Source organism: Meleagris gallopavo, chromosome 5 (genome assembly GCF_000146605.3).
Source record: "Meleagris gallopavo isolate NT-WF06-2002-E0010 breed Aviagen turkey brand Nicholas breeding stock chromosome 5, Turkey_5.1, whole genome shotgun sequence".
NCBI lineage: Eukaryota > Metazoa > Chordata > Aves > Galliformes > Phasianidae > Meleagris > Meleagris gallopavo.
This window is the reverse complement of record NC_015015.2, coordinates 58,102,708-58,112,994: the sequence shown is the minus strand read 5'-3', so window position 1 is coordinate 58,112,994 and position 10,287 is coordinate 58,102,708. Positions and strand designations below refer to the sequence as shown.

The 10,287-nt window shown below is 47.3% G+C and overlaps 1 protein-coding gene across 3 annotated transcripts in view; it reads left to right on the top strand.

The window, feature by feature from the left end:
* Nucleotides 1–10,287, top strand: part of FANCM (FA complementation group M) — a 61,860-nt gene that overhangs the window by 45,603 nt on the left and 5,970 nt on the right. For all 3 annotated transcript variants that reach the window (XM_010712171.3, XM_010712173.3, XM_019616039.2), the window contains 7 exons: nucleotides 117–2,025; nucleotides 3,337–3,413; nucleotides 3,515–3,583; nucleotides 4,504–4,641; nucleotides 6,428–6,584; nucleotides 7,460–7,566; nucleotides 9,311–9,841. In XM_010712171.3, coding sequence (XP_010710473.1) covers nucleotides 117–2,025; nucleotides 3,337–3,413; nucleotides 3,515–3,583; nucleotides 4,504–4,641; nucleotides 6,428–6,584; nucleotides 7,460–7,566; nucleotides 9,311–9,841 — 2,988 coding nt within the window. The remainder of the gene's footprint in view (nucleotides 1–116; nucleotides 2,026–3,336; nucleotides 3,414–3,514; nucleotides 3,584–4,503; nucleotides 4,642–6,427; nucleotides 6,585–7,459; nucleotides 7,567–9,310; nucleotides 9,842–10,287) is intronic.

Genomic DNA, 10,287 nt, shown 5'->3' with positions numbered 1-10,287 from the left:
TTTACTTTTCTGATAACCCTTGGGTTATTTTTGTCACTTGTTTTAAATATTCTCGTGACAAATCCTTGCAGGCCTTTCTGCATTTATAGTAAATATTACACCGTGTTTTCCACCAGGGAGATTGCAGCTATGACCTGGAGCTTCAGCCTCACCTACGTATTGAAGACGTTCGTGTTCAAAGGAATAAAAGTCGCCTTTCCTCAACCAGTTCCACGTTTGCTCAGAAGACTCGCTCATCTAAAAGAGACATGGCACACGCAAAAAAAATGTTTGTACCTGATATAAGTGATAATGAGAGAGAATTCTTTTCGATATTTAAAACAACAAACACTAAGACTTCGAGAAGAACTCCTGGACTGGATTTGGAAGAGCCTGAGTTGCCTACAGATACCGATGCTTCAGAGCCTTGCTCAGCAAAAAGGCTCACTCTGGTTGAGAGTGCTGAGCAGGGCAGTCAAAAGGAGGAGGAAGTAGAGAAGGTGACATTTGACTTAAATGAATTTAATGACTTATGTGATGACAGTGAAAGTACTGTAACTCATGAAAGTGCAGCAGTGAAGGATCTCAGGTCGTTAGCTAAGCACTGCAGTTCAGTGGGGCTGAACCACACAGATTTGAGTTACAGCAGCTTCACAGCTGAGAAATCTGTTTCCTCTGACTTATTTTACCTCCCAGAATCACACGTGGATTCACTTGTGCTTGTGAGCTCCTCTGTAGAGCTTTCTAGGCCAGAAGAAGCATTTTCCTGTGTGAAGAGGCTGTTAGCACATTCTCCTCCTCCTGTCAGTAAACTTGAAGATTTTGAAAAACTGCTGAGACAGGAGGAAGCACTGTGCCCTCTTCCAAAGGTGTCTTGCAGGAGTTACTCAGGGCAACTGCTGGACAAAGACTTTTCCTTAGAAGTCAGTCACTCGCTGCTGCCTGCTGAAAGTCCGGAGCTGGAGGTCACTGTTGACCTGAGTGCTTCTGTAAATACCTGCATTTCAAAACCTGCCTCATCTCCACCCCCAGCTGCTGGTGGAGCCCAGGAGAGGCCTCCGTGGGGTGGCAGCTTCCACAGTCTGTTGGGCAAGGAGGGGTTCACAGCAAATCACACAAATAACCCTTCAAATAAACACTTTGTTCAAGGAGATGGAGATTTAGAAACAAACAAGAAAAATGTGACTACTGATAAAGAGAAGAGTATACATTTGTTTGAAGATGAACACATCTACGAAACAAATGATGAAACGACGCCTGTGAACGCGGAACCTTTGCTCAGGTCGGGTTCAGGCAGGCAGACTGCTTGGCCAACTGCAGGGCCAGGCTCCCGGCTGCTGCCCTCAGGGCCGGGCTGCCCACATGGGGACACGGCCTGCAGTGAAGGGGCAGCGCGGGGGGAAATGGCACCCAGGGGAGCGGGGGGCCACGGCAGTGCGACTGAGCAGGCCCTGCACACCAGTGACCTCTGTGACTATTCCCAGGAACTGTTTTCTGTCAACTTCGATCTGGGGTTTTCCATTGAAGAGTGTGAGAAGGAAATGTTTGAAGAAGACGTGGATGCCATTAATACCTCCAAATTAAACAGTGCCTCGGGGAGTGGTGCGGACGTGCAACTCACCGCCTGTAAAAAATCTCTGAACAATGGCTGCAGGATTCAAACATCACCAAAATGGGATTGTAAAGATCTAGAGGGAAGAAACATTTCCACACCATTGCCCTTGCAGAGCAGAAACGTGAGGGACACAGCAGTGCCTGGGGGGATGCCAGGGGGCAGGACGAGACGTGGAGCCTCACCTCCTTCACCTTCTACCCCAACGGGCCGGAAGGTTCGCAGTGCTGAAGCTACCAAAAGGATTCGTAAGAACATGTTCTCTACTGTCAGGGAGGAAAGTCCAGAGGTTCATCCTACGGATAAAGTCAATGCAAACTCACAGAGAAGGAGCATTAGGAGCTCAGCCTTGGATGTGCTTGATTCCACTGGAGGAAGAACTGAAAACCTGGAAGGCACCAACCTTCATACTTCACGTGTGTTTCCTGCTGAAGGTAGGGAATTCAGAGTACTGTTAGCTTCTTGTTTCAGCAAATACTGCTGAATCCAATATCTTTCAGACTCCAAAAGCCTTGAGATGTGGCACAGAGGGATGTGGTCATTCGTTGTGGTGGAGGTGGGGTTGGCCTTTGGGATCTTGGAGCTCTTTCTATGAAGATCTATGATCTTCAGCTGGCTGTTGTGACTTAGGTGGTTAAGATGGAAGAAGAAGGGAATAATGTTGTGTTACTCGAATCTGGCTCCATCAGGAGGCTTTCCAGAACTTGAGCCTCCTGTAACATGTCCTGCATTCTAGCTTACCCATCTGAGGCTGAAGTGCATGCATACATACCGGAGAAAGCAGTCAGAATTAAACTGCTGGTAACTCTCCACAAATGCTAACAGTGCAGCCATGTGAGCTACACCTGCCTTTAAAGCCATTTCTTAGTCCTCTCAGTAGCTTATTCATAAGCACCAGATCCGCTGTGCTTCACTCCCTGTGTGCATGTTTGCACATTTTTCTATCACTGTTCCTGAGGAACAGAAGCTCTACTGATGAGTTTCTTTCTTGTAGTTACATGACAACTGACTTGTCCAAAATTTTCTGCTGATACCCTCTGCACTAGCCTGGCTTGTGTTTGAAACAGCAGCTCTTTGTAGGATCTATTCTGACTTTATTTCCTCACATCTGTCTGCTTTTCTGTACTTCTCTGTTTTGGGAACAACATATTTATTTTTGAAGTGCTTTTGATAATTTCCATCCACTAAATGCACCTCATAAGTGGCCATCATTCTTCTCCACTTATACGCTGCTTGGAGATCCTGTTCTCTCCCTTCATCATATTCATCTATTTCAGCAAAAGCAATCCTTTGGGGAAAAGCAGAAAGGCTGCAGTTCTGTGAAATATGATTAGAGAGGGGACTGTTTGGTGAGTTCTGGTTTTGTTTCAATGCATCCAAAGTTGTACATATGACAGAATGTCTCCAGAAGTGTAACGCTTGAACTTACCTTCTAAGGGCTTCTCTATATGTCCCAGCTCCTGTTCCATTTTTCTCCTCCCTTTCTCTGTATCTGTACTGCCTGGGGAAATCATTTCCTCTCGGAGAATCTCCAGGAAAGTGGGGTTTATTGTACATCTCAACTGGAGAGTATTTATTTTGATTAAAAGGGCTAACGAGAACAGTGTCTGCTGCACAGATCAATAAGCAATCTCCTTTGGAGGTACTTTATAAGAGAGATGGAGTTTGGCTGTTCAGTTGTAGCAATATTGCACTCTGGACAATACATTTCCTTATGACTGTTGCTTACTGTTTTTTTTCTGTAGGAACCAGCAGTGAAAGTGAAGAAGAGATTGTTTTCCAGAGGAAAAATAGGAGAAAGAATGTTTTGAAGTCTCCTGATGTGAGTCTTAAAAGGGAAAAGACAAGAGGAGCAAAATGACGAGCGCGTCAAACGTCAGAACAAACGTCTCTCTGCAATTATTCTTCTTTCTGTCTGCATAGGTTGTGAATGACAGTGATTTTGAATCTCCAGTTCGTGCTGTCAGGAAGCGCCGACATCCGCTGAGCGTGGTGAGTGGTGCTGTGTGCTACAGAAGGGAAACAATGTAAACTCATTTATGGAGTGTACTTGTAAGCTTCACTCCATTTGCACTCAGTAGGAAGGTGGTATTGAACAGACGTTCTGCCCTCTGCCCAAAGGCACACTAGAATGCCATTTGTTCCTTCACAGAATCACAGAACGGCCCGGGTTAGAAGGGACCTCAAGGATCACGAAGCTCCAACCCCCCCCAAACCACAGGCAGGCCACCAACCTCCACATCTCACAGCAGCCCAGGCTGCCCAGGGCCCCATCCAACCTGGCCTTGAACACCTCCAGGGATGGACGGGGCATCCACAGCCTCTCTGGGCAGCTGTTCCAGCACCTCACCACTCTCACAGCAACAACTTCCCCTCACATCCAACTCAAATCTGCCCTCCCTCAGCTTCAAACCATTTCCCCTTGTCCTGCTGTTATCTCCCCTTTCCAAGAGTTGATTCCCCTCCTGTCTGTAGGCTCCCTTTAGGTACTGAAGGCTGCAATGAGGTCACCCTGCAGCTTCTCTTCTCCAGGCTGAACAAGTCCAGTTCCCTCAGCCTCTCCCCCAGGGTCTCCTATGATGACTTTATAGCTGTTAGGGAGAGTTATTGGTGCAGGTGTGAGAGCTGAGCTTTGTGAAAGGCAGAAAATAACCCTTCTGCGAAACTTGGAATCAAAACAATGTTCACACCACATTTAATCTGATTTTTCACCCCAAATGATGTGTTTTTCTGTTCTATTCTGAAAGGCCCAGTTTTTGCATTTCATAGAACAAGTAGCATCACTTTGACATGTGTAATCAATTACAGTAGTCTGATATTGTTAGGAAATGCCAGATGTTGAAGAATGACTGTGACTGAAGGTGGCTTGCTTTAGTCTTATTTACTGAAGTGTTTGTGAAACTGTCCTCCAGTCCGACTTGTCCAGTGATGACAGCGTGGATTTTCACAAGAACCCAAACAGGAGCAGCGAGGGCTGCTCAGCAGTGGGCACCAAGGCACAGCTGAAAGGTGTGAAACGTCAGAAGGTCAGGAGCAATGTTACACGTAAGGTAAGGCATTCCTTGTCCCTCTGAGTGAGCTGAAGCACACATCTGGAGCAGCTGGCATTCAGGTTGCAATGCATTTAGCTGCTTTGCTTTGTCCTGCATGTATGTACATCTGTAAGTGTACGTGTTTGCAACACAAGATCTAGTTCAGAGAAATGCCTCTTTGAACCTGAGCAGCACATGTTGCCAAACAAACTAAAAGAGAATTTGTGAGGTTTAACTTTGTGTCCAAATTGTGAGAATAAGAAAAAAAAAATCTAACTTGTGTGCATTCAGATTTAAAAAAAACCATGAAAATAGCAGAAAGCTCAAGCACTGGTTTGAGAGTCATTCATTCTAGAGCTTGTGTATCTACATATGTCATGGCCTGAGAATGAGAGCAGTTGGCCTGGAAGGCTCTTACCACATCCAGTGCTACACTGCAGGGCTGACCTCAAGTGACAGTACATCACTGAGGGCACTGTCCTGATGCCCCTCCAACACTGCCTGCCCAGCAAGCTGTCCCAGTATCTGCACACCTCACCATAAAGCAATGCTTTGTAATACCTTGTCTGAACCTCCCCTGGTGCCACTTTGTTTTAAAGATAGTCCTCTCTATGGAGACTTTCCAATAGTATCAGTTCTTTATATTTTGGAATGAAAATAAATATGGAGACCAGAAATCCATTTTTCAGGTTGGATGGGGCCCCAGGCAGCCTGATCTGGTATAAAATGAGGAGGTTGGTGGCCCTGCCTGTGGGGGGGGGGGTTGGAGCTTCATGATCCTTGAGATCCCTTCCAACCTGGGCCATTCTGTGATTCTGTGATTCTGTTTTGGTGAGATCGGCAGCCTCATAGGAAGAGTGTGTGTTACTTATGTACTCATGAAATTCCACTCTTCTTTCACCTACCAAGTTATCTAACCATTTCTAATGATGGACATGGCAATTCCAGATCCTCTGAAAACTTGCTAACTTCTTGTTTCCTGAGTGAGGCCACGCTGTTAGTTTCTGGTGGCACAGTGCTTTTCATGCTGCAGTTCATCCTCTCGTGGTCTTTCAAAAGTAAGACTGATGGAGACTGATCAGCAGTAGCACTGGGAGTTCTCTTAAGTGCTGACCTCCAGTGCAGTTCGTAATAATCAAGATACTGCTAGGAAAGGGGCTGCTAACAATGCCTGTCATTCAGGCTTACCAGTTGGTGTAAGCAGGTCCGTTAAAAGGCTCAGGAAATGCTGAAAGTCAGAGATCATAGAGTAATACAATGGCCTGGGTTGCAAAGGAGCACAGTGCTCACCCAGTCCCAACCCCCTGCTGTGTGCAGGTCGCCAACCAGCAGCCCAGGCTGCCCAGAGCCACATCCAGCCTGGCCTTGAATGCCTGCAGGGATGGGGCATCCACAGCCTCCTTGGGCAACCTGTTCCAGTGCCTCACCACCCTCTGGCTGAAAAACTTCCTCCTCATATCCAACCTAAACCTCCCCTGTCTCACTTTAAAACCATTCCCCCTGTCCTATCACTTTCCACCCTCTTAAACAGCTGTTCCCCCTCCTTGCAGCATTAACCTGATGCAAGCAGCAGGGCGCAGTGCATGTGGTTGGCCAGCACTTTGCAGCACTCTCTGTGCACTGTTGTTTATTTCCCTGAGCGCTGTGTTCTTCCCATCACCTTCCCTTGGGACGGATTCTCCTTTTGCCTGATGTTCTGAGTCCATGGAAGCATTTAATGGGAGGCCTCCTTAACATCAGTTAATTGTAGCAGTAATGAATCAGTCTCGCTGAAAATTTGTTTGGGGCTTCTTTTCTTTTTCAGGATGCAGCAAGACAGTTTTTAGATGAAGAAGCTGAGTTGTCCCAGCAGGATGAGAGCTGTGTTTCTTCTGATGAGACTGAGGACACAGACAAGGAGCTGAGCTCCTCACTTGCTCAGTTCCTGAATGATGATGCAGAGGTCACACAGGTGTTAAATGGTGAGTGGTGAAGTGGTGTGTGGTTCATGAAGGGAGGTGTTATGGGGCTGTGTGAGAGGTGCAGCCCTCAGCTACTTGCTGTGTAAGCAGTGTAAGCCTCAGCTGTAAGCACTGACTTCCTCAGCTGTGGTAGATGAGGTGCTCTCCATCTCTGTACCTTTATTGTTTGTGTTCTCATGGGTTTCTTGTGGAGTAAGTCTTCACAGGAATCTCTGCTGTGCAATTGCTTTGTGCAAAGTGGAAAATGGGTATTTTGAGGCTGGAGTTCTCTGACTGCGAGTCAGAGCCAACCCCTCATACAACATTATGAACAAATGGAAGCAGAATTTCCCATTTCACTTAGAAAGTTCTGAAGTTGCAGGTCTTCTCATACAGAGAGGTGTATAATGTGATGTGAAATAGCAGTACCAGTGTTAAACATGAACAGTGATGTTGGCAGTGACAGCTGAGATGATGCTGGTTTTTGGCCAAAATTCACTTCTCCCTGTGGTTCTAAACCTCATCTCTCCCTAGGATATTTGCATGCTGGAATTGTTTAAGAGATTCCCAGATGTTGTTGAGGATTTTCCTCCTCCACTGAAATCTCTGAAATCCTAGGATCAAAGAATGGTTTGAGTTGGAAGGGACCTTTAAGACCATGTAGTTCCAACCCCCTGCTGTAGGCAGGGACACATCTCTCTAACTCAGGGGCAGCTCTCCTGAAGTGCAGGCTGGGGCTGGGCACAGTGCTGCTGAGCTCTGGGGGATCTTCGGAGGGGTGTGGAGAGCTTCAGATGTAGGAGGCTGTAAGGAATGGCTCGTGGAAAAGAAGATATCATAAGAATGAAAGAATAAATGTATCCTTAATAGTACTGTAATGTCTTTGTTTAATTCAGACTCTGAGATGAGAGGTGTTTACCTGAAGTCGGTGCGCAGCCCAGCTCTGGGGAACAGATACAAAATGGTGCATCGGGAATTCAACAGCACTGAGATTTTCTCACAGGTATGGAACCAAACAGTTGCAGTCTGTGTGAGGCTTGGTTACATGTGACAGCATTTCAGTCCCAGTCCTACCTTGAGGAGTTGTTTGCAGCCTACTGTTGCTAAATAATAAGCTCTAACAAAAGATTTTTGACATCATTTTGATTTTCAAGTTGAAAGCATGCAGAAGCTCTGTGATAGAAGCGCACACGTTCCATTGGTTGCAGTGAGGCTGTCAGCAGTGTGGAGCAAAAGCAGCCCGGTGCTCTGCGTCCATCCCAGCACAGGAGTTGTGGTCATCACTGCTGAGCCACGCAGGGCTCGTGAGATTCCTCCAGGCCCAGCTTACCTTCCCTCTCTGCTCCCTCTGTCTCCTCTGGCACCTCCCAGGAAGCCCACTCTCACTCAGCACATGATGTTTCCTGTCCTGTACTGAATTCCCAGGAAAAAGGACCTCAAAACAGAAGCGTGGCACTTTGGGCTGCTGCTGTTACCCAGCTGTATGCCCTGCACTAATCCAGGCAAGCCAGCAATGCCAAGAGGTGCCAGTGTATCTAGCAAAAGACAAGGTTAGTTCCCCAGATACAGATGATAAAGAATGAGGAAATGAAGCAGCATGCTTTCTCTCTCACTGCCATCTCATTGCTGCTTCTCAGCCCTCCAGCAGCCTGAGCCCTCGTGTGGCCCTGGGAGGTCATGTTGTGTCCTGAGCACGAGCAGCCCTGGAGCTGATCCCCAGGTGGGCTCCTGCCCTGCTGCACACAGTCACATTTATGCACTGATTTGGAGATGTGTCCTATGTGCACTGTCTGTTCAGTTCTGTTCTATACTCTTCGTACATCACACGGCAAATCACTTTTTAGTTATTTGGTCTTTTATTTTCCCTCTATTTCGTAGAGACCAAATCTATCACAGAACTGGAAAAATGGCTGTTTGGGATGGTTTCTTACCACCTCCCACCCCGAGGTTTATTTCTTTTTCCCATACTCCTGTCTGGCAAAACAAAATTGAGGTCTGTATCGATGAAGAGAACAAACTACTTTGGTGGTGGTGGTGGTGATGAACAAAAACTCAGCTTGTGCTGGCTGATGATTTGCAAGCAGATGAGAAGAACTCATGCAGTTCAATTTCCAACCAGCATGGGCTTACAGTGTCGGCTTTGTTGTTCACACAGAGGCAGGGTGCTACTGAAGGTGCAAAGCCCGAACTTTCATTTCCTTTTGAAAATCATAAAGGCACCATGAAGTGTTTCTGTCAGCAAGTTGTGTGTGTTTGTGCAGCGCTGATATTGTATGGTAGTGCTGTGTTTAGAGTCTGCCTGGTTTTCCTGCAAACCAGTATGTCCTGAGTGTGCTTCTGTGGCTTTCACCTGTAGCCCCATGCAGTACAATATTCCTACCTGAAGCACAAACCTCTTCAGTGGTATTATTAGCCAGTACAGTTGATACTCCCTGAAAGCTTTCTGCTGACAAATCATAGGATCATTAAGGCTGGAAAGGCCTCCAGATCACCAGGTGGGTTGAACCCCACCCCCCCATACCCACTTCCCACATCTCCACCTTCTGGAGCACCCGCGGGATGGTGACCCACCACAACCAGGGCAGCTGTGCCAATGCAGCTCTGCTCTTCCAGAGAATAAATAGTTCCTAATATCCAACCTGAGCCAATGAAATCTTATGTGGATGTGTGAGAAGCTCAGGGGCTCTGTGAGGAAGAGCAAAGTCATTGCATTCCTTCACTCCAGGTTTGTTTTCCTCCCCCCACAGATCCCTGAGCAAGACGAGACCTACGCAGAAGACAGCTTCTGTGTTGCAGAGGGGGATGAGGAGACGTGCAAAAAAAATGGATCGAGTGAGGAGGAGGAGGTGTGCGTTAACTTTGATCTCTTAAATAATGAGAGCTTTGGTGGTGGAAGACAGCGATACCTCACTCGGCGAAGAAAAAAACTCCACAGGGCCAAGATGGAACAGAACTGCTCAGTGCCAGGGCAGAAGAAGCCATCCCGAATTATTGTCCTGAGTGATTCCAGCGGGGAGGAAACAAGTGTCAGCAATGAGAAGGGCATGGCATCACACTGCTCCAGGGCAGAACAGGGGAACGCTGAGTTACTCACAACGTTGCCTTCGGTCTCTTCTGTACCACATAAAAAAACAGCTGGAGACATCAGCACTCGTCAGTCTGCAGACAGTAAGAGTGGGATGCTGCTGGGCTTGAAGGCGTCTGTATCTGAAATGCTGGACTTCCACCCAGGGCCTCGCTCCAGCTCAGGAAAGGAGGCTCTCCTGGCTCCTGCTGAGGTGGGTGTGGGTGCTGGCAATGACCTCTCCCTGCCTTGCAGTGTGCTGCAGGAGCAGCTTGTCCTGGAGGCTGTTCTGAGAGGGCTGGCAGCACAGCATGGGCTGAGTGCTTCTGGAGAGGGAGGAGAAGAGGTGTTCTGCATGCACTGCTCTGTGATACCAGCCCTGCTGTTGCCACAGGAAGCTTTTCTGCTTGCAGGATGTCTGAGCACCCAATAGAGTACTAAGAAAGTTTGGGATCAGTTGCTCTTGTGTCTCACAACTGTGAGGGAATATCTCTATTTCCAGCAGAAGAGAGAGACAATCAACAATTGCAGTTTTAAAATACTTGTTCACTTGTTCACAAGAGGGGGAACGGCTGTTTGTGAGGGTGGGTGGTGATAGGACAAGGAGAATGGTTTTAAAGTGAGACAGGGGAGGTTTAGGTTGGATATGAGGAGGAAGTT